This window comes from Pongo pygmaeus, chromosome 2 (assembly GCF_028885625.2).
Source record: "Pongo pygmaeus isolate AG05252 chromosome 2, NHGRI_mPonPyg2-v2.0_pri, whole genome shotgun sequence".
In the NCBI taxonomy this organism is placed as follows: Eukaryota; Metazoa; Chordata; class Mammalia; order Primates; family Hominidae; genus Pongo; species Pongo pygmaeus.
The window spans coordinates 33,469,574-33,493,804 of record NC_085930.1 but is presented as its reverse complement, the minus strand read 5'-3'; the positions used below and the strand labels follow the sequence as shown (position 1 = coordinate 33,493,804).

General features: G+C 36.9%; 1 protein-coding gene across 50 annotated transcripts in view; it reads left to right on the top strand.

The window, feature by feature from the left end:
- The window catches only part of ABI3BP (ABI family member 3 binding protein), a 255,252-nt gene that overhangs the window by 63,683 nt on the left and 167,338 nt on the right, over nt 1–24,231 (top strand). For all 50 annotated transcript variants that reach the window (XM_063661543.1, XM_054479900.2, XM_063661552.1 and 47 more), the window contains exon 2: nt 14,367–14,546. In XM_063661543.1, the coding sequence (XP_063517613.1) occupies nt 14,367–14,546 (180 nt within the window). The remainder of the gene's footprint in view (nt 1–14,366; nt 14,547–24,231) is intronic.

Below are 24,231 nucleotides of genomic sequence, written 5' to 3'. Positions count from 1 at the left end.
TAACAATATTAACTTTAAATGTAAATGGACTAAATGCTCCAATTAAAAGACACAGACTGGCAAATTGGATAAAGACTCAAGACCCATCAGTGTGCTGTATTCAGGAAACCCATCTCATGTGCAGAGACACACATAGGCTCAAAATAAAAGGATGGAGGAAGATCTACCAACCAAATGGAAAACAAAAAAAGGCAGGGGTTGCAATCCTAGTCTCTGATAAAACAGACTTGAAACCAACAAAGATCAAAAGAGACAAAGAAGGCCATTACATAATGGTAAAGGGATCAATTCAACAAGAAGAGCTAACTATCCTAAATATATATGCACCCAATACAGGAGCACCCAGATTCATAAAGCAAGTCCTGAGTAACCTACAAAGAGACTTAGACTCCCACACATTAATAATGGGAGACTTTAACACCCCACTGTCAACATTAGACAGATCAATGAGACAGAAAGTCAACAAGGATACCCAGGAATTGAACTCAGCTCTGCACCAAGCAGACCTAATAGAAATCTACAGAACTCTCCACCCCAAATCAACAGAATATACATTTTTTCAGCACCACACCACACCTATTCCAAAATTGACCACACACTTGGAAGTAAAGCTCTCCTCAGTAAATGTAAAAGAACAGAAATTATAACAAACTATCTCTCAGATCACAGTGCAATCAAGCTAGAACTCAGGATTCAGAATCTCACTCAAAACTGCTCAACTACATGGAAACTGAACAACCTGCTCCTGAATGACTACTGGGTACATAACGAAATGAAGGCAGAAATAAAAATGTTCTTTGAAACCAACGAGAACCAAGACACAACATACCAGAATCTCTGGGATGCATTCACAGCAGTGTGTAGAGGGAAATCTATAGCACTAAATGCCCACAAGAGAAAGCAGGAAAGATCCAAAATTGACACCCTAACATCACAATTAAAAGAACTAGAAAAGCAAGAGCAAACACATTCAAAAGCTAGCAGAAGTCAAGAAATAACTAAAATCAGAGCAGAACTGAAGAAAATAGAGACACAAAAACCCTTCAAAAAATTAATAAATCCAGGAGCTGGTTTTTTGAAAGGATCAACAAAATTCATAGACCACTAACAAGATTAATAAAGAAAAAAAGAGAGAAGAATCAAATAGATGCAATAAAAAATGATAAAGGAGATATCACCACCGATCCCACAGAAATACAAACTACCATCAGAGAATACTACAAACACCTCTACGCAAATAAACTAGAAAATCTAGAAGAAATGGATAAATTCCTCGACACATACACTCTCCCAAGACTAAACCAGGAAGAAGTTGAATCTCTGAATAGACCAATAACAGGAGCTGAAATTGTGGCAATAATCAATAGCTTACCAAACAAAAAAAGTCCAGGACCAGATGGATTCACAGCCGAATTCTACCAGAGGTACAAGGAAGAACTGGTACCATTCCTTCTGAAACTATTCCAATCAATAGAAAAAGAGGGAATCCTCCCTAACTCATTTTATGAGGCCAGCATCATCCTGATACCAAAGCTGGGCAGAGACACAACCAAAAAAGAGAATTTTAGACCAATATCCTTGATGAACATTGATGCAAAAATCCTCAATAAAATACTAGCAAACCGAATCCAGCAGCACATCAAAAAGCTTATCCACCATGATCAAGTGGGCTTCATCCCTGGGATGCAAGGCTGGTTCAATATACACAGATCAATAAATGTAATCCAGCATATAAACAGAACCAAAGACAAAAACCACATGATTATCTCAATAGATGCAGAAAAGGCCTTTGACAAAATTCAACAACCTTCATGCTAAAAACTCTCAATAAATTGGTATTGATGGGACATATCTCAAAATAATAAGAGCTATCTATGACAAACCCACAGCCAATATCATACTGAGTGGGCAAAAACTGGAAGCATTCCCTTTGAAAACTGGCACAAGACAGGGATGCCCTCTCTCACCACTCCTATTCAACATAGCGTTGGAACTTCTGGCCAGGGAAATTAGGCAGGAGAAGGAAATTAAGGGTATTCAATTAGGAAAAGAGGAAGTCAAATTGTCCCTGTTTGCAGACGACATGATTGTATATCTAGAAAACCCCACTGTCTCAGGCCAAAATCTCATTAAGCTGATAAGCAACTTCACCAAAGTCTCAGGATACAAAATCAATGTACAAAAATCACAAGCATTCTTATACACCAATAACAGACAAACAGAGACCCAAATCATGAGTGAACTCCCATTCACAATTGCTTCAAAGAGAATAAAATACCTAGGAATCCAACTTACAAGGGATGTGAAGGACCTCTTCAAGGAGAACTGCAAACCACTGCTCAAGGAAATAAAAGAGGATACAAACAAATGGAAGAACATTCCATGCTCATGGGTAGGAAGAATCAATATCGTGAAAATGGCCATACTGCCCAAGGTAATTTACAGATTCAATGCCATCCCCATCAAGCTACCAATGACTTTCTTCACAGAATTGGAAAAAACTACTTAAAGTTCATATGGAACCAAAAAAGAGCGCACATCGTCAAGTCAATCCGAAGCCAAAAGAACAAAGCTGGAGGCATCACGCTACCTGACTTCAAACTATACTACAAGGCTACAGTAACCAAAACAGCATGGTACTGGTACCAAAACAGAGATATAGATCAATGGAACAGAACAGAGCCCTCAGAAATAACGCCACATATATACAACTATCTGATCTTTGACAAAACTGAGAAAAACAAGCAATGGGGAAAGGATTCCCTATTTAATAAATGGTGCTGGGAAAACTGGCTAGCCATATGTAGAAAGCTGAAACTGGATCCCTTCCTTACACCTTATACAAAAATCAATTCAAGATGGATTAAAGACTTTAACGTTAGACCTAAAACCATAAAAACCCTAGAAGAAAACCTAGGCATTACCATTCAGGACATAGGCATGGGCAAGGACTTCATGTCTAAAACACCAAAAGCAATGGTAACAAAAGCCAAAATTGACAAATGGGATCTCATTAAACTAAAGAGCTTCTGCACAGCAAAAGAAACTACCATCAGAGTGAACAGGCAACCTACACAGTGGGAGAAAATTTTCACAACCTACTCATCTGACAAAGGGCTAATATCCAGAATCTACAATGAACTCAAACAAATTTACACGAAAAAAACAAACAACCCCATCAAAAAGTGGGCGAAGGACATGAACAGACACTTCTCAAAAGAAGACATTTATGCAGCCAAAAAACACATGAAAAAATGCTCACCATCACTGGCCATCAGAGAAATGCAAATCAAAACCACAATGAGATACCATCTCACACCAGTTAGAATGGCAATCATTAAAAAGTCAGGAAACAACAGGTGCTGGAGAGGATGTGGAGAAATAGGAACACTTTTACACTGCTGGTGGGACTGTAAATTAGTTCAACCCTTGTGGAAGTCAGTGTGGCGATTCCTCAGGGATCTAGAACTAGAAATTCCATTTGACCCAGCCATCCCATTACTGGGTATATACCCAAAGGACTATAAATCATGCTGCTATAAAGACACATGCACACGTATGTTTATTGTGGCATTATTCACAATAGCAAAGACTCGGAACCAACCCAAATGTCCAACAATGATAGACTGGATTAAGAAAATGTGGCACATATACACCATGGAATACTATGCAGCCATAAAAAATGATGAGTTCATGTCCTCTGTAGGGACATGGATGAAATTGGAAATCATGATTCTCAGTAAACTATCACAAGAACGAAAAACCAAACACCGCATATTCTCACTCACAGGTGGGAATTGAACAATGAGAACACATGGACATAGGAAGGGGAACATCACACTCTGGGGACTGTTGTGGGGTGGGGGGACGGGGAAGGGATAGCAGTGGGAGATATACCTAATGCTAGATGACGAGTTAGTGGGTGCAGTGCACCAGCATGGCACATGTATACATATGTAACTAACCTGCACATTGCACACATGTACCCTAAAACCTAAAGTATAATAATAATAAATAAAAAGAAAGAAAGTGAGAAAAAAATGGTAAAGGGGATATTACCACTGATCCCACAGAAATAAAGACTACCATCAGAGAATACTATAAACCCCTCTATGCAAATAAACTAGTAAATCTAGAAGAAATGGGTAAATTCCTGGACACATAACCCTCCCAAGACTAAAGCAGGAAGAAGCTGAGTCCCTGAATAGACCAATAACAAGTTCTGAAATTGAGGCAGCAATTAATAGCCTAACAACCAAAAAAAAAGTCCAGGACCAGACAGATTCACAGCTGAATTCTACCAGAGGTACAAAGAGGAGCTGGTACCATTACTTCTGAAACTCTTCAAAACAATAAAAAAAGAGGGATTTCTCCCTAACTCATTTTATGAGGCCAGCATCATCCTGACACCAAAACCTGGCAGAGACACAACAAAAAAAGAAAATTTCAGGCCAATATCCTTTATGAACATTGATGCAAAATCTTCAATAAAATACTGGCAAACCGAATCCAGCAGCACATCAAAAAGCTTATCCACCAGCCTTGCATCCCAGGGATCAAGTCGGCTTCATCCCTGGGACGCAAGGCTTGTTCAACATACACAAATTAATAAATGTAATCCATCAAATAAACAGAACCAATGACAAAAGCCACATGATTATCTCAACAGATGCAGAAAAGGCCTTCAACAAAATTCAAAGCCCTTCATGCTAAAAACTCTCAATAAACTAGGCATTGATGGAACATATCTCAAAATAATAACTATTTATGACAAACCCACAGCCAATATCATACTGAATGGGCAAAAACTGGAAGCATTCCTTTTGAAAATTGGCACAAGACAAGGATGCCCTCTCTCCCACTCCTATTCAACATAGTGTTGGAATTTCTGGCCAGGGCAATCAGGCAAGAGAAAGAAATAAAGGGTATTCAAGTAGGAAAAGAGGAAGCCAAATTGTCTCTGGTTGCAAATGACATGATTGTGTATTTAGAAAACCCCATCGTCTCAGCCCAAAATCTCCTTAAGCTGATAAGCAACTTCAGCAAAGCCTCAGGATACAAAATCAGTGTGCAAAAATCACAAGCTTCCTATACACCAAGAACAGACAAACAGAGAGCCAAATCATGAGTGAACTCCCATTCACAATTGCTACAAAGAGAATAAAATACCTAGGAATCCAACTTACAAGGGATGCAAAGGACTTCTTGAAGGAGAACTACAAACCACTGCTCAAGGAAGTAAGAGAGGACACGCACAAATGGAAAAACATTCCATGCTCATGGATAGGGAGAATCAATATCGTGAAAATGGCCATACTGCCCAAAGTAATTTATAGATTTAATCCTATCCTGATCAAATTACCATTGACTTTCTTCACAGAATTGGAAAAAACTACTTTCAATTTCATATGGAATTAAAAAAGAGTCTGCATAGCCAAGACAATCTTAAGCAGAAAGAACAAAGCTGGAGGCATCACACTACCTGACTTAAAACTATACTAAAATGCTACAGTAACAAAAACATCATGGTACTTGTACCAAAACAGATATATAGACCAGTGGAACAGAACAGAGGCCTCAGAAATAACACCACATATCTACAACCATCGGATCTTTGACAAACCTGACAAAAACAAGAAATAGGGAAAGAATTCCCTATTTAATAAATGGTGCTGGGAAAACTGGCTAGCCATATGCCAAAAGCAGAAACTGGATCTGTTCCTTACACCTTATACAAAAATTAACTCAAGATGGATTAAAGACTTAAATGTACGATCTAAAACCATAAAAACCCTAGAAGAAAACCTAGGCAATACCATTCAGGACATAGGCATGGGCAAAGACTTCATGACTAAAACACCAAAAGCAATGGCAACAAAAGCCAAAATAGACAAATCAGATCTGATTAAACTAAAGAGCTTCTGCACAGCAGAAGAAACTATCATCAGAGTGAACAGGCAACCTACAGAACGGGAGAAAATTTTTGCAATCTACCCATCTGACAAAGGCTTAATATCCAGAATCTACAAAGAACTTAAACAAATTTATAAGAAAACAACCCCATCAAAAAGTGGGTGAAGGATGTGAACAGACACTTCTCAAAAGAAGACATTTATGCAGCCAACAAACATATGAAAAAAAGCTCATCATAACTGGTTATTAGAGAAATGCAAATCAAAACCACAATGAGATACCATCTCACACCAGTTAGAATGGTGATCATTAAAAAGTCGGGAAACAACAAATGCTGGAGAGGATGTGGAGAAATAGGAACACTATATGTGGAGAAATAGGAGGGTAAATTAGTTCAACCATTGTGGAAGACAGTGTGGCGATTCCTCAAGGATCTAGAACTAGAAATACCATTTGACCCAGCCATCCCATTCCTGGGTATATACCCAAAGGATTATAAATCATTCTACTATAAAGACACACAGACACATATGTTTATTGCAGCACTGTTCACAATAGCAAAGACTTGGAACCAACCCAAATGCCCATCAATGATAGACTGGATAAAGAAAATGTGGCACATATATACCATGGAATACTATGCAGCCATAAAAAAGGATGAGTTCATGTCCTTTGTAGGGACATGGATGATGCTGGAAACCATCATTCTCAACACACTAATGTAAGAACAGAAAACCAGACACTGCATCTTCTCACTCATAAGTGGGAGTTGAACAATGAGAACACATGCACACAAGGAGGGGAACATCACATACCAGGGCCTGTTGGGGGATGGGGGGTTAGGGGAGGGGTAGCATTAGGAGAAATACCTAATGTAGATGATGGGTTGATAAGTGCAGCAAACCACCATGGCACGTGTATACTTATGAACAAACATGCACGTTCTGCACATGTACCCCAGAACTTAAAGTAAAATTTAAAAAATTATTATTGGGTTAAAACAAAAAAAATCACTCTTTTGGAACTTAGCCATGTCCATTTGTTTATATGATGTCTATAGCTGCTTATGTGCTATGATGGCAGAGTTGAATGGTTGTGGTACAGAACATCTGTCCTGACAAACCTAAAATATTTACTATCTGACCCCTTACAGACAATATCTCCCAAAGCCAGATGTTGGGCATTTTTTCATGTGCTCCTTGGCTATCCTATGTCTCCTTTAATGAGGAATCTATTTAAATTTTTGTTGTTTTTTTCATGTTTTTTCTTTCTTTTTATTGAATAGAAAGAATTATTTTCTGTACATAAATACAAGTCCTTCAATAGATATATATATTGCAAATATTGTCTCCCAATGGGTAGCTTGTCTTTTTTTTCTTGTTAGTTCTTTTAAAATTCAAAACTTTAAAAATTTGACCTAGTCCAATTTATCAGTTTTTAAAATCTGTGCTTCATATGCCATATCTCAACTGACAGGAATTGACTTTATTATTTTGATATCTTAGAAAATTTGATTTTGTATAATGAAATAAGTAGCTGAGTAGGTATAGAGGTTGGCACTGTAAGTGAAAATTGTGCAATAAAAGAAGAACACACTATGGATAAGAATAGGGTTATCTGTTTAATCCTGAAATGATGTTACTATTTTATTGACATCAGTATTATAGCTATTCTTTTACTTAGTATCTTATGGCAATTAATACGGTACCTGATCTGTTTTAAGTCTATATGTGCTATTTAGAATAATCTTAATTTCTTTGTTAGTGTCTGCCACATTGAAAACATAAAATAATAATTGTTGCTACACTAATAAGTATTATCTACTTTTAGAAGAGCACTTTAATATTTTGCAGCTTTTCTCTTGAAGTAATTTTATTATGTTGACCAACTTGAGATCAACAATTTAAACCACTTTCTGTAATATTCTGGAGAATATAAGATAACCTTATGAAAGATTAGATATGAAAGAATTCCTCCTACTAAATGGATTATAATGGTGATTCCTTTCTCTCCCGTAAGTGACTGGATGTCCATGATATTTAGCTTGCCTCACCGAGTACCATGTATTAGGGCTATGTGTCTTTTTTGGTAAAATGATTTTTATTCCTTTGGGTATATACCCAGTAATGGGATTGCTGGGTTGAATGACAGTTCTGTTTTAAGTTCTTTGAAAAATCTCCAAACTGCCTTCCACAATGGCTGAACTAATTTACATTCCCACTAGCAGTATGTAAACATTCCCTTTTCTCCACAACCTCACCAGCATCTGTTATCTTCTGACTTTTTAATAATAGCCATTCTGATGGTGTGAGATGATGTTTCATTGTGATTTTGATGTGCATTTCTGTAACGATTAGTGATGTTGGGAACTTTTTCATGTGCTTGTTGGCCACATGTATGTCTTCTTTTGAGAAGTGTCTGTTCCTATTCTTTGCCTATTTTTTAAAATGGGGTTATTTGGTTTTTCTGCTTGTTGATTTGTTCAAGTTTCTTATAGATTCTGGATATTAGACCTTTGTCAGACGAGTAGTTTGCAAGTATTTTCTCCCTTTCTATAGGCTGTCTGTTTACTCTGTTGATAGTTTTGTTTGCTGTGCAGAAGCTCTTTAGTTTAATTAAGTCCCACTTCACCATTTTTGTTTTTGTTTGGGAGACTTTGTCATGAAATCTTTGCCAAGGCCTACGTCCAGAGTGATATGCCCTAGATTTTCCTCGAGGTTTTTATAGTTTTAGGTTTTACATTTATCTTAATCCATCTTGAGTTGATTTTTATATATGGTGAAAGGAAGGGATCCAGTTTCAATCTGTTGCCTATGGCTAACCATTATCCCACTCCATTTACTGAATAGGGAATCCTTTCCCTATTGCTTGTTTTTTTTTTTTGGCTTTGTTGAAAATCAGATTGTTGTAGGTGTGTGTCCTTATTTCTGGGCTTTCTAACCTGTTACATTGGCCTATGTGTCTGTTTTTGTACTAGTACCATGCCGTTTTGGTTACTGTGGTCCTGTAGTATAGTTTGAAGGCAGGTAGTTTGATGCCTCTAGCTTTGTTCTTTTTGTTTAGAATTGCTTTGGCTACTTGGGCTGTTTTGTGGTTCCATATGAATTTTAGAATAGTTTTTTCTAGTTCTGTGAAAAAAATGTCATTTGTGGTTGATAGAACATTGAATCTGTACATTGCTGTGGGCAGTATGGCCATTTTACCAATATTGATTCTTCCTATTCATGAGCATGAGATGTTTTCCATTTTTTGTGTCATCTTTGATTTCTTTCAGCAGTGTTTAGTAATTCTTGTTGTAGAGATCTTTTACCTCCATGGTTAGCTGTATTCCTAGGTGGTTTTTTTTTTTGGCTATTGTGAATGGTATTGTATTCTTGATTTGGCCCTTCATTTGGACATTATTGATGGATAGAAGTGCTACTAATTTTTGTCCATTGATTTTGTTTCCTGAAACTTGCTGAAGTTGTTTATCATTTCTAGTAGCCTTTGGGCAGAGACTACAGGATTTTCTAGGTACAGAATTATATTATCTGCAGAGAAACAGTTTGACTTCCTCTCTTCCTATTTGTATGTCTTTTATTTCTTTCTCTTGCTTTCTCTTTCCTGATTGCTCTAGCTAAGACTTTCAGTATCATGTTGAATAGTAATGGTGAGAGTGGGCATCCCTGTCTTGTGCCAGTTCTCAGAGAAAATGCTTCCAGCTTTTGAATGTTCAGCATGATGTTGGCTGTGGGTTTGTCATAGATGGCTCTTATTATTTTGAGCTATGGTCCTTCAATACCTAGTTTGTTGAGGATTTTTAACATGGAAGGATGTTGAATTTTATCAAAAGCCTTTTGTGCATTTATTGAGATGATCGTGCAGTTTTTGTTTTTAGTTCTGTTTATGTGATGAATCACATTTATTAATTTGCATATGTTAAGCCAACCTTACATCTCAGAAATAAAGCCTACTTGATCATGGCAAATTAGCTTTTTCATGTGCAACTGGATTGATTTGCTAGTATTTTGTTGAGGATTTTTGCATCTATGTTCATCAGGGATATTGGCCTGAAGTTTTCTTTTTTCATTGTGTTTCTGCCAGGTTTTGGTATTAGAGTGATACTGGCCTCATAGAATGAGTTATGGAGGAGTCCCTCCTCCTCAATTTTTTGGGGAATAATTTCAGTATGATTGGTACCAGCTCATCTTTATAGGTAGAATTTGGCTGTGAATCTCTCTGGCTGAGGGCCTTTTCAGGTTGGTAGGCTTTTTGTTACTGATTCAATTTTATAACTCATTAATCTATTCAGGATTTCAATTTCTTCCTGGTTCAATCTTGGGAGGTTGTATGGTTCCAGTAATTTATCCATTTCTTCTAGGTTTTCTAGTTTGTGTGCATAGAGGTATTTATAACAGTCTCTGAGGGTTTTTTGGATTTCTGTGGGATCAGTGGTAATGTCACCTTTGTCATTTCTGAGAAAGACTTTTTTTAAAAGAATTTCATAACACTCTTTGAAATATTAACAGATGCACTAAGGTGTTGCAAACAGAGGATTAGAAACCACCATCGTAGATCCAAGATTCTACTTTGCAAATATGCAATTTTTTGTCTAAGGCCTACTAGTGTTACTTTCCCAAAATGTTTACCTTCTGTTTTTATTTTTTCTCACTCCTGTTGACATATGCTTTATTCCTCCTATAAGGTACAATAAAACGTTCTTCCAGTAGTCTTATTTTTCTGTACTCCTGGGCTCTTCTGGTGACATATATACCATTTTTACTTATAGATGTTGTACTAGTTAAGCTTGTATCATGTGGTATTATTTTCTATGATCCCTACCTTAAGGCACTCACCAGAGGTCTTTATACTAACTGTTGAAAGATGCCATTTTATGACTAGTATTCCAAACTATTAAACCAGAATTACACTGAAAATAAATGTATTATCAAAGATTAAACATTAGTGTAGAATGTACATAGGCATACCTCAAATTATTGGAGAAATTGTCCAAGAGTGTAAAATGTCATTTAATACTCATCTAAACATTCATTCAAAGGAACACTTGAACTTATTTACATTGAAGAAAAAAAAAAACTTGCTTAACCTTTTTGCTGACACTGAAAGAGTCAATTTGGTAATAACTGAGTAAGTCAAGGCATGTAGGGAAGGCAAACCAAAGATAGAGGGAATCCATACTGGGTGGACAACCTGAGCAAAGGTGTAGGGCCAAAGCCTCATATGCATTGCAGAATGTGAGAGGATTGTAAGGGTCAAAAACAAGTGAGAAATGTTGAAAAGTAATAAGAGGAGTAGTAATGTGTGGTAAGATAATGAAGATATTTGAGTTACTGGCTCTAAAAAAGGAACTCAGGTAATGGTCTTAAAATTAAGTTTGTGATGCTGTGTTGAGATGAGATTTGTCTGTGTGTATTTTTCTTTTTCAGAACATTTTAAGTTTAGCTCGAAAGAGTAGTATGAACTGGAATTTTAGAAAAAGTAGAACAGCTAAATGCCAATTCATTTGAATAGTTATATGATGTTGATGTATTTGTGGATATACGTTGTTAGCAAAAGGGAGAGAGACTGGAGTCATGAAAAGTCCTGCGCACAGGAGGTGGATTACTTCCACTTTGTTTGGAAAAATGGAACAGCCTTCCTTGTTCTCATCTGATGTAGCCATCTTTTCCACTTTCCCATGGGAGAAATAATGTGATTCATCAGGCCAGAGTCCATGAGCAAAGGTCTAAGGTAATGATGATGCTGTGACTGTTGGCCCTTTGTCAAATATGAATGCAGCCTACGTGTACTAAGATTTGTTAAATGCTCCCTCCCAACTAAGTGTTGGAAATAAGCTGGTTGTGTTTGGATTCGTTGTGAGACTTGATAGCCTTCTAAAGTAGCAGAATATGTGTTCGATTTACATTGGTTCCATTCTATTGAGCAGGGTGAAGTAACTAGACTTAATCTAGGCACATTATTAAAAAGGGAAAAAATTGACTTTGACAAAATCTGTGTTTTATCTGTGGTATAAATCATCTTATCAAAACCTGGCAAAGTTCGCACAAAACACCAACAGTTGGCACCCCAACTTGAGCATTGTGATCTGTGGTGTGGCCACTCCTTACTCTTTTGGACAGTTACCAAGTTCTCAATGAAAAGAGAGCAGTGCAGTCCAGCCTAGAGAGAACCCAAGATCTAGTTTTGACCCACTTTTAATGTGCTGGGTGCCTCAATTTCCTCATTTGGAGGAATTATACTAGCTGATTTGTAAGATCCCTTTTCAGATTTTGGATAGGCCACTCATATCCCTGGATTTTTATTTTGCCACAGTATAACAATAGTGAGATTCGAGAAGTTTCTAAAAATGTCGTCAAGTTCTTGGAAAGTAAGAACTACTATGCACATACATGGAAACTATAGCCTTAGCTGCCGAGCTGTGAATAATCCCCACAACCTGGTATCCAAGAAAGGGCTATTTTTCTTTTTCCAAAGGCCTAATTGAATCATTTTCTGTGGTTATATTGAGGCTGTGCAGGCTGATTTTGGGTGGCATAGAATAAATTCATTGTGATGATGTTGGGGAGCACATGCTGCACAAAAATGGTGATTGGTATTTGTACAATCTAAGTCTTTGATTAATGAGAAATAGAATGTGAATTATTAAGTCGGTAAATGCAGTCTTCAATAGTCAAAATATTTTTTAAATATTAAATCTTTGGGGAATAAAGAAAAAACATAATTCAGGTTCACAATCCTTTATCTAAAACCCCTGGGGCCAGACATGTTTTGGAATTCAGAAATTTGGAGAGGAGGGTTAGAAAAGAACTAGGATGCCAAGATTATATATTACATAACTTCCTCAGTGGGGTCTTGATCAACACCATTTAACTGAACACATTTCTTCAATGAAACACATGAATAGTCACCCTAGTGGATTAAAGAAAGATTGAATGGCCTCAGGATGGTTCTGACTGGGATGTGTTGCCAGATGAGTTTGAGATAAACTTACAAAAAAAAAAAGACAAAAAAACTACAAAGTTTTTTGATTTCTGAATCATGGCTAAAGAACTGTGGACCTGTATTAGTAAGCACTTGTTGAGCAATTACTATGTGCCAGATTTAAGGTTGTGCCATTTACATTAACTGATTGATATGATTTGGCTCTATGTCCCCATTCAAATCTCATGTTGAATTGTAATCCCCAATGTTAGAAGTAAGTACTGGTGGGAGGTGATTGGATCACAAGGGTGGTTTCTAATGGTTTAGCACCCTCCCCCTAGTGATAGAGTTTGCACGAGATCTGGTTGTTTAAAAGTGTGTGGCACCTTCCTCTTTCTCTTCCTCCTGCTCTGGCCATGTAAGACTTGCCTGCTTTCCTTTCACCTTCCACCATGAAATTTCCCTGCGCCTCCCCAGCCATGCTTCCTGTACAGCCTTAGGAACCATGAGCCAATTAAACCTCTTTTCTTTATAAATTACGCAGTTTCAGATATCTCTTTATAGCAGTGCAATAACAGACTAATACACTAACCTTTGTAAATAACTCAGCAAGAAGGTAAATGTTATATATCACTTAGAAACCAGGAAGATAAGGCTCGAGTATCTTCAGTGGGATGCCAGAGTCACAGAAGTGGGGTTTGAACCTGGTTCCTTCTGGCTCCAAAGGCAAAAGACAATGTGTTTCCTCACCACTTGGTCAAGACTTTTAGTTAGTGTGATTATTTGCCTCTGTTGCCTTAGTAGTTTAAAAATAAATGTCTTGAGAATTTGATTAAGGTCTCTCTTCTCATTCTTGGCATCTCTCTGGGAAAGTTCATCCAATTATCACTTATAAGCTAATGACACCCAGATGGGTCTCTACCCCCATCCTGAGTATCACACTTAGAAATCCCACTCACTACTGGACATCTCCATGTACTCCCGGATGTACTCCCAATGGAACTAATCATTTTCCTCCTCAACCGTTCTCTGCCTTCCAGCATTCCCTATTCTACCATGTCAGTTATCCCTTAGACAAAAACCTTTTTTCTTCCCTCCGTTTCCAACTCTGTCAATGACTAAGACCTGTGGATGTGGCACTGGAAAGCCTCATAGAGGAGGCTGGGCGTTTTTGAGCTGTAGTAATTCAATTTTACCAACAGAAAATTCAGGTCCTTTCACCATACCCAGACAGTGTGTAAAGCAAAGGTTCTCGCCAACTTCAAATAGCCAAAATAAACCAAATTCCATCTACCTGCCCAATAATAAACTACTAAGAATTGAACAGTAAGATATACTTTTTATTCTAGGCTACTCTATGTTATTAAGCTTCATTTTGGGCATTTGGGTGTGTGTGCTGTAATACTGAGTAGCAAAGTAGACAACATGTTTTTCAAGAACAATGCCTCTAGCCACCAACACTTGCTGGGAATTTGGGTAGGATGCTAAAAATGGGAAGTAACAGCCATCGATGTTTTCATTCCCATTGTTAGGTAAAAGGCCAAACCTGAAAGTCCACATCAATACCACGAGTGACTCCATCCTCTTGAAGTTCCTGCGTCCAAGTCCAAATGTAAAGCTTGAAGGTCTTCTCCTGGGATATGGCAGCAATGTATCACCAAACCAGTACTTCCCTCTTCCCGCTGAAGGGAAATTCACAGAGGCTATAGTTGGTAAGGTGTTTGGGTATTGGGCTGGGAAGGAAAGGAGGTTAAGAGGTGGTGGGTGTAACATGACCTACAAATCTTGATGTCAAGAACTATTTTTTCTACATCCTTAGCTTAATCACATGGTAGAATTACAAGACATCTTCATAATTGTTGCAACTCATAGCACAATTCTTTACATTAAAAAAATTATTACATGCAGAAATAGTTATCTTCATTGTCCCTGGCCATATAACTTAAAAATTCATAAGGAAAAAAACAGCTGAAATGTCTGGGATTAAGTCTCTGTAACATATTTTATGTGGACTAGTTTTCATTGCTGCTGTACCTTACTATCTTTTGATAGTACAACTACAGCATTTTGAGTGTCTTTTCATGAAAAGCTACATTTTAAAAAAAGGAAATGTATTATATTTTTAAAAATTTAGAATATTTCAGAGAAAAAGATTAAAGTTTTTCTATGTATTATAAAATTTTATATTGCTTTAAAATGTTTTAAATTATGTTAAAATGTAAATTGAGGATGTGGGTCACTTTTGAGCCTTCTCCAGAAAAATTATTTGCAAATAAAACCATTTAAGAATAATTTTTTTTTAAGCCTGGCACAGTGGCTCACATCTGTAATCACAGCACTTTGGGAGGCTGAAGTGGGCAGATTACTCGAGCCAAGGAGTTCTAGACAGCCTGGGCAACATGACGAAATCCCCTCTCTACAAAAAATACAAAAATTTACCAGGCATGGTAGTTCATGCCTTGTAGTCCCAGCTACTTGTGAGGCTGAAGTGGGAGGATCTCTTGAGCCTGGGGAGGTTGAGGCTGCAGTGAGCAGTGATAGCACCACTGCACTCCAGCCTGCGCAACAGAGTGAGACTCTGTCAAATAAATAAATAAATATATAAATATTTAAAGGATCCTCTATTGTTGTGAATACTTTTAAAGGCTTTCTGGATAGTCTAATAAGAGGTTTATATTTTGTTCCGCTGCTAGGATTATTGCTTAGGAGCTTTCCTATAAGTTTCAGAAGTGTTATCCTATAAATTCAATTACTTTATATCAGCTCTGATAATATGCAGGGAATGTTGAAGATTAATCTATTTTGTCCTGTAGCCTCTTGTTTCTCATACAGACGTCTCTGTTGGACTTCAAAATCTGGCAACAGAGTAATATTGTTAATTAAGCGTCTAAACTAGATTTTACATAAGACAAACACTTTAAAGCAAACCTACTAGTTTGTTACCAAAAAACTGAGAGGTAAGCATTTCTGACAAATGTAATAACACTAACCTTGACCACAAAAACCATAAAGAAGTCTCCACTCTATTCACTCTTTAGTATAAAAAGTGACCGGAAGCCGTGTGTTTGCCCCCACACAAATAGAAACAGATGACATATTACCCCTTTTTTCATTGAGCATTAGGAGTAATATTTTATTTATGATAGTTTTTTTGTTATATAAATTGAAATTTTGGTCAATTGTAAGCTCTTTTTCCATATAAGGTGAAAATTGTTCAATCTTAAAGTAATAGAAGTCAAATTACTACTGATAAAAAATATGTTCAGAAAACTAAAGAAAATTTGTTGCACAAATATTTTAACCTTTCACTGTTTCAATGACGAAAATTGATTAAATGGACTAGGGACACTTTTATTTATTTATATTATGTTCATTCTTTAAAGTTTTTTATTACAGGAAATTTCAGACAACCAAGGAAAGAGTATTAAAATGAACCTTCATATCTCAGCATGCAGCTTGAATATATATCACTGTTTTGCTAATCTTGTTCTGTGTATTCTTTCATACATACTGTATTCATTGCTGGGTATTTAAAGCATAACCAGGTATCACATTTCTTTATCTAAAAATGTTTCAGTATGCATCTCTAACAGATAAAAAATATTTTTAATAACACTATGTTTTTATCACATTATAACAATAATTCCATAATACCATTTTATACCTAGAACACATTTAAATTTCTCTGGTGATCTTAAAAATGTCTTTTTAGGGTTGGTTTGTGTGAATCAGGATCCAAACAGGTGTATATGATATATTGGATTATGCCTCTTAAGTATCTTTTATTCTGTAACAATCCTCTCTACCTTCTCTTTTTAAATGTCATTGATTTCTAGAGAAATTGGGTCATTTATCATAGAGAATGTCCATATTCTATATTACAGAATATGGAACTGGTTGTTTCTATTCTGTATTTTTTGAGCTGGCTCCTCGTATCCCCTGTATTTCCTACGAAGATATAATTAGATCTAGAGGCTGTATTAGATTTGAATTTGGGGGAAGGGGGAATGTAGTACTTTATAGGTGGTACTATGTATTTCCTAATGACTCACAAAAAGAGGTGCATAATGGCTGCCTGTCCCATTTGGTGATCCTAAGACTGATGTGTTTAGGTGGTCTCAGCCTGGTCTCTCACAATAAAATTCTCCATCAAATTTTCACCTAATGGTTTTAGCATGTTTTGATAATCATTGCCCAGATCTATTATTTTATTCAGGTGTTATAAACAACAATTTTCTCATTCTATTATTCTTTCTCCCTATTTTAGCCAATGATAAAGAAAAAATTTCTCTCATCCACTTTTTTATTTTCCATATATATTGGTTTTATTAGGTTGGTACAAAAGTTATTGCAGTTTTTGCCGTTACTTTCAATAAGAAAGGCAGGGTAAATTTTCATTGTTATAAGTTGATGCTCTGATGATTTCCAAAGATGACCAGTGACAGTGTTCGTTGGTTGGGTTTTAGGGCCAATAAGAATGCACTGATTTTTATATATTTAATGGGTTTTTATCAATATATCACTTATCTATGCCTTATGATTCTTTTGGTCTAGCTTAAATATGCTTATTTACTTTGGTTAACTATAATACTGAAAACTTCTCAAAGTCAAGCTTATGTCTTATTCTTTGGTTATTCATATCAAGATAATTTACATTAAGTAGATAGGCACTAAATATTTGTGCACAGAATTGGATAGACTTCACTCTGTGTAGAATATTTAGGCTGGAAGAGGACTTGAGAGATTGTTTAATCTAAGTCCTGTCATCAGGAAAGTAGCTATTGAAGTCATTTAGGGCAGATAAAATAGGTCGCTGTGCATCTCAAAGAACCTAGGGACAAAGATTCCACAACTCCAAGAAGGCTATTCCAATTATTATTTTTAAAACTCTTACCTCATATTGTAGATCAATATGTTCTTTTTATTAATTCCTTTTCTCTTCTAGTATTCTAGTGGAAATGAGAAAACATTCCTCGTACATATTTCCTTTTCTGTATTTTTTTAAGCCAAGAGATTTGTGTGCTTCTGCCTTTATTACTTCAAAAATGAACTTTTGTTCCAAGTTAAATGTTATTTTTTGGTTGTTTAAATTGGTTATTTATAGTCTTCCGTGACTGTATTTGCATTAATTGCTCCTAATTGATTAAGCAGCCATACATTAGTTTCCTGCTGCTGCTAAAACAAATTACTACAAATTTGGTGGCTTCAAACATTACAGGTTTATTATCTTGCAGTTGTAGGTCAGAAATCCAACATGGGTCTCACTGAGCTAAAATCAAGGTGTGGGCAGAGCTGCATTCCTTTCTGGAGGCTCTGAGGGGAGAATCTGGTTTTATGTCTTTTCCAGCTTTTAGAGGCTACTGCATTTCTCTTCCACTCAAAGTCAAAAACAGTGGGTCAAGCCCTTATCACATCACGTCACATCACCGTCATCACCATCGCCGTCACCATCACCATCACGTCACATCACCCTGGCTCCCTTTCCTGCTTTCCTCTTCTACTTTTAAGGGCCCTTGCGATTGTAGTAAGCGCAGCTGTATAATCCAGGGTACTTTCCCTATTTTAAAATCAGCTGATTAGCGATTGTAATTCCACCTGCAACCTCAATTCTCCCTTGTCACGCAACCTCACATCTTCACAAGTTCTGGGGATTAGGATGTAAGCAAGCTTTGTTGGGGGTATTATCCTGTCTGCTACAAGCTGTATGTTTAAAATTTGCATCTCTATTCAATTCCCTTTCTGATATCAGTTTACTGTGCAATGAATCTCAACTCTGCTCATCTGTAACAGGTGTATTTTTCACAGCTATGCTGTGGTGGTTTAGTGTATTTGTAACTATAAACTGATGAATTAAAGTCCCTTGAGTGCAAAGTACCATACAAGAGCAAAGAATTTTTATTTCTTCATGGAAAAAAAGCATCACTTACAGCTCCTGCTCTTACTTTCTTTTGTAGTAAGGTAGTGGTACGTTTTTCGGTTGCATGAAACTATACCCAAACACAGTGAATTACCCTCAGTTTCTAAGCAAATATTAAGTACAGCCTTGTCTGACACATTTCGTTTGTTTAATGATATGTTTACCATCATTTTTCATTTTTCCATTGAATTGAGAAGCTGTTGATTATTCAGAAATATTCAAGCTAACATTTAGTAACCTGTGGACTAGGATTTCCACTAAGTAATCATTTATAACCATTTTTACATTTAATACCTATTATCTTTCTATTTATTAAGTATTGACAGAGATGTTTTCAAGTCACTTACTGCTTTTCCATGCAAAAGTAAACAAAACCATCCTTTTGCCATTTTGGAAATTAATATTCATATGAAATTTCTGTAAAAATTTATCTAAGATTGTACTAGAGGGGGCAGTAGGAAAAATAGTATTTTCCCCGGTGGCTATTAATAAATATTAATGGCCTCCAGAGCCCTGCGATGACGTGATAAAACATGGTTCACATTTCATAGATCCTCTAAGTTCCTATGTCTTTTTTTTTACTCACATCATGAATGTTCTCACTCCTGGTTAACAATTTAAGTTTCTGCTGCTTTCTTTTATGGTCAGCTGCTAGTAATTTTGCTAATGTCTCATTAGCTGAGAACTTTCTCAGCGTTGAACTTTAAAGACTCATACTTAATGATGTTCTGTTGACATCTGAAAACACTTTAATCAGTGTCACCTGCAGAGGAAAACCTACAGCCATCAGTTATGTGGTGCACGTTGAAGAATTGCTTTAGTATCCTTACTGCAGAAAAAGCTTAAGTTTAAAAATATGTGTTCACTATGACAAATTCTGATTGAAGATTTTGTCTTCCAACCAGGTGTTAGGACTCCAAAGGGAGTAATGGGGTGCAAATGTTTTAATTCTCATGTTCTCACAGCTGCTAACCCTCACACTCATTTCTCTAAGGGAGTGCATTTCTCACACTCAGCACAGGCCTTTCAGTCACTATCTTGCCTATAACTCCTCCAAGTGATGCCAGCTCTAGTGAGGAAAAGGATTCAGTGCCAATGCACTGGAAATGCTCTAAGCTGAAAAAAGTCCTAGACAAGGATGCTAAAATCTGTGTTCTAGGAAAGATCAGCCTTCATTTGAGAGGTAGCATGATATGACGAAAGAATACCTATTTACTTTTGAGTCAGACAGACCTGGGTTCAAATTCAACACGACTTATTGTGGAATAGTTGTGGGTAAGTAGTTTAAATTATCTGAATTATATTTTTCTCATTTATGAAATAGAGAATAATCTTTCAGAAGCATTGTAAAGACTATGGCTGAATCATATAAAGAAGCTAATATAGGCAGGGTGTGGTGGCTCATGCCTGTAATCCCAGCACTTTGAGATGCCGAGGCGGGTGGATCACGAGGTCAGAAGTTCAAGACCAGCCTGTCCAAGATGGTGAAACCTTGTCTCTACTAAAAATGCAAAAATTAGCCGGGTGTAGTGGCGGGTGCCTATAATCCCAGCTACTCAGGAAGCTGAGGCAGAGAATTGCTTGAACCTGGGAGGGGGAGGTTGCAGTGAGTCAAGATCACGCCACTGCACTCCAGCCTGGGAGTCAGAGCAAGACTCCATCTCAAAACAAATTAAAAAAAGGAAGCTAATATAGACTCTAGCACAGAGTAGGCATGTTTTATAAATTTTGTCAGTTGCTGTTATAACAAGCAGAGTGGCCTTGGATAATTTACCTAACACTTCTGAGCTTTGTTTGTCTCAATTGCTAATAACTATTGGGTTAACTTTCCACTAAAGTTCTGGCCAGCTCTAAGAGGTTAGTGTCTAGGTTGAAAAAGCTTGGTCTAAGTGGCAGTTTTGTGATTTTGTTTTATATTTGTGGGTGGGGAGATAGTGTTGGTAAAATTGTAGAGGGTAGATTGTTTTAGCAGAGCTGTTAGTCACTGAAAGGCAGCCATGCCCATCGATCATACCCAAGTATGTTTCTCGTCAGGGTCAACTCTCAAAACAAGATTAAAAAGCAAAATAAGCAAAATCTAAGATGACGACACAGTAGCTGATGTGTGTCAGCTACTTGAATTTTAGATAGGGCTAAAATTCAACCATCAGTTTCTTACTTTGAAGTTTCTCACTTTGTTTCACAGTGAAACATTTTCAAAAATTTAAAAGCCAAGTTGATTTACTTTTGAATCAAAGTTGAATCAGTATAAATTGTGTGCTTATAAATTTTAATGCAATTTATATTTCTATAGATTATTAGTACCATTTACAAGGTTTACCCTTAATTTTTATATTTGTATAGATGGCAAGAGGAAATGCACAATTTTTCCTCTTTTACCATGGCAACCCTTAGAATTTCAGTTGTTCTCTTCTTCTCTATCATAAAAACGTTTAAGAATGCTCTATTTTTATGAAAGTGGGATGAAATATAAAATAATAGAGATTGATACTGTTTATTACACTGAAAGATAACTATCATAAGTGATTATGCATTCATTGAAGAAAAACAGAAATAGGGGTTGACAATAACTGAAGGAACTATATAGGGAATATAAAGAAGCTGAAAAAAATAACTTATAAAAAAAAGAAGCAGGATAAACCAATAGAAGGAAATGATATAGTACCAGCCATTGAAGCCAGCTGAGCCCTCTCTTCCTGGCAGAGTCCTTAGAGAGACGGCAAGAGGCTTCAAAGGCAGGGAGCAAGACAGCTGCCAGGAGTGAATATCAGACTCCTGATACCGATGCAAGATGGCAGTTATGCAGGGATAGGTAGTATTGTTAGTTCTCTTTTACCCAGGAGGAGGTTGAAACTCCAAGAGTTTTAAACTTCCTAAGGCTACTCCGCTACTATATGGCAGGTACAGGATTTGAAGCTAGGAAGTCTGAGCTCTGAACCACTGTGTTCTACTGCCTCTCAGAACTTAAGGAACTTTATCTGTTCTACAGGACAAAGGTCATAAGTTCCTGATGTGTTGCTTCTATAATGTCCTGTAAAAAATGGTTAAAAAGTGGGTGGGGAGATGTATTATGGCTACCTCCTCATTAAGGTTTAAATAAAATATGTAAGGCACTCATTTCATCCTCAAAACTTGTTCTCTTCTCCCCTTCCTCCACCATCACCATCTCTGCTTATTATGTGCTGCCCATCCATCAAGTCCTACTTTATCTACTGTACACAAGGCCATTTCTGGCCAGGATAGACATTTCAGTCCCTCTCCATGAATATCCTGGAGGCTTAGCATTTGCTTTTCTCATTCTTAAGGTTAATCAATTGCTATTTGTTTTTATTTTTGTGTGTCTTGTCTGCCTCTACACTTCACCCAAGTAGAAAACTCCCAGGAGCTAAGGACCCCAGGAACCTTAGATTTCGTTTTACCCTCAATGTTGTCATTGATTTCAGAAACACAATTAATGAATGGATGAGTGGATGGGTGGACGGGTGGATGGGTGGACGGGTGGATGAATAGGTGGGAAAGAGGAAAAGGAAAGGCCCAAAAAGTCTGAAACAGCTGTGGGTACCATTTAAGATAGATTTTTCTCTTTTAAAATTATTTTCAAAATGTCATCTAATTCTTAGTTATTTCTTTGGAAATAGATTTACCACTTGGGAAGTATTTGGCTTTAAATCTTCAAGATGAGTCCAAATTTATCATTTTAAAAAAACAGGAATCCCAGAATCATTTGATTTTTTTTTTCCTCCAAGGCACAAAATTTACCAGAACTTAAGCTTCAAAGGGGATTTTTAAAGAAATTCGCCTAATAGGTATCAGTTTCTTAATAAATGTACACCATCTCTTAAACAATTCACCATTAGTTTATACCAGAAAGCCATTGTATGATAAGAGATGACCATTTCATCATGTTTTGGTAAAGAAAACATCCTTTCAAAGTCCTGTTTTTTTCTACTGGATTCAACTACAATGTTTTCATGGTCTGCTTGACTTCATCAAATGATGAACTGTCGCCAAGTCTATCTTTTCTTGGAAATACAATACAAAAATTCACAATATTTTAATATAAAGCACAATTTTTTCAAATGTAATCCACAATGCACTGAGATCAAAATCTAACTTTTAAAAAGTCATTCTCGATTATATACAAAAGAGTGTCCCCGAATGGCTAATGGCCCTTTTTGTCATAGGCCAAAAGGATATATGGTCCCAGATTCATTGCAAAAGTCTTGCTATGGAGAAGGGGTCTTAAGTAGAAAGACAGCTGCCAGTAAAAGGATATTAAAGGGGTATCTGGAATAGATATATAAGATAGCATTTAAACTTTAGAATTTTCTTTACTTTTTTACATTTCAAAACCAAGGAACATGGTCACATCAACTTTCCTGATTATCCACATATTATTTTACTTTAAATATTTTACATTCCATGGAAATTCAGTGCTCTCTGACACATGTGGGTCATACCAAGTGCTATGCCATGAAAGCCAGTATTAGGTTATACTCTTCTGTGTTGTTCCCCAGTTGTTTTTGTCGTGTGTGTGTTTCTTCTATGTCATGTCTCACCAGCAAAATAGTAAGCTCCTGAGGACCAGAGCTGAGTCTCACCTTTCCTGATGGGCTCCACAATCAGGGTCAACATATTCACAGCTGTAATAGCTGACTACCCAGAGTTTGCTAGGGAAGGCTCCCTGCCTAGTTGCCTATAGTAAAAATATCCAGGAGAAAAAATTATTCAACTGGGGTAAAGGGTTGACTCTACCCATTAGTAAAGTAACTATATACCCTGTTTTATCTGGCATCGTCATGGTTGACACCTGCTGTTTTGATATAATTAATTGTGCTCCCTTTCTTTCAATAGTACCCCAGTTTAGTTGAAAAATCTATACGCAATCTACATATGGGAGAAAGCCTAGAATTCTTAGCATGGTCCCCAGATATCTGATCCCAAGGTAATAGCCCAGTCTTTTCTCTGCCACTGGGGATGCGCTGCATCAAGAAAAGGGAGACAAAATCAAGGGCTGGAGGATTTGCCACAGGTTTGCCACTGCTGTGTTCCATTCTCCAGGCTGGGCACATAGATGATCAAATGCTGGAGTGTCACTTCTTATCAACCTGTTAGCTGATGATTTAATATTTTTGAGCACTTACAATGTGCTGAGCTAAGGGCTTTATGGAAATTGGTTATTAAATCCTTACAGCAACCCCATGAAGCGGGTACTATTAGCATTCTCTTTGTCCCACTGAAGACAGTGAGTTCCCAAGAGGTTAAGAAATCTACAAGTAGCAGGCTGACTCCTCAGCCTGTATAGCTGAACACCGTGCCAAAGTGCTTTTCTCCATGGCCTATAAGTGTTCCAGTACTTTTGAACTCAATGTTAAAAACTCATCTTGTGTAAATTATTCCTGACTCCCCACTCCTACATGGAAAAGCTGACAAGAACATTTGAAAAGGAAGAAAAACCTTTGCTGATTTGACAGCTTTGA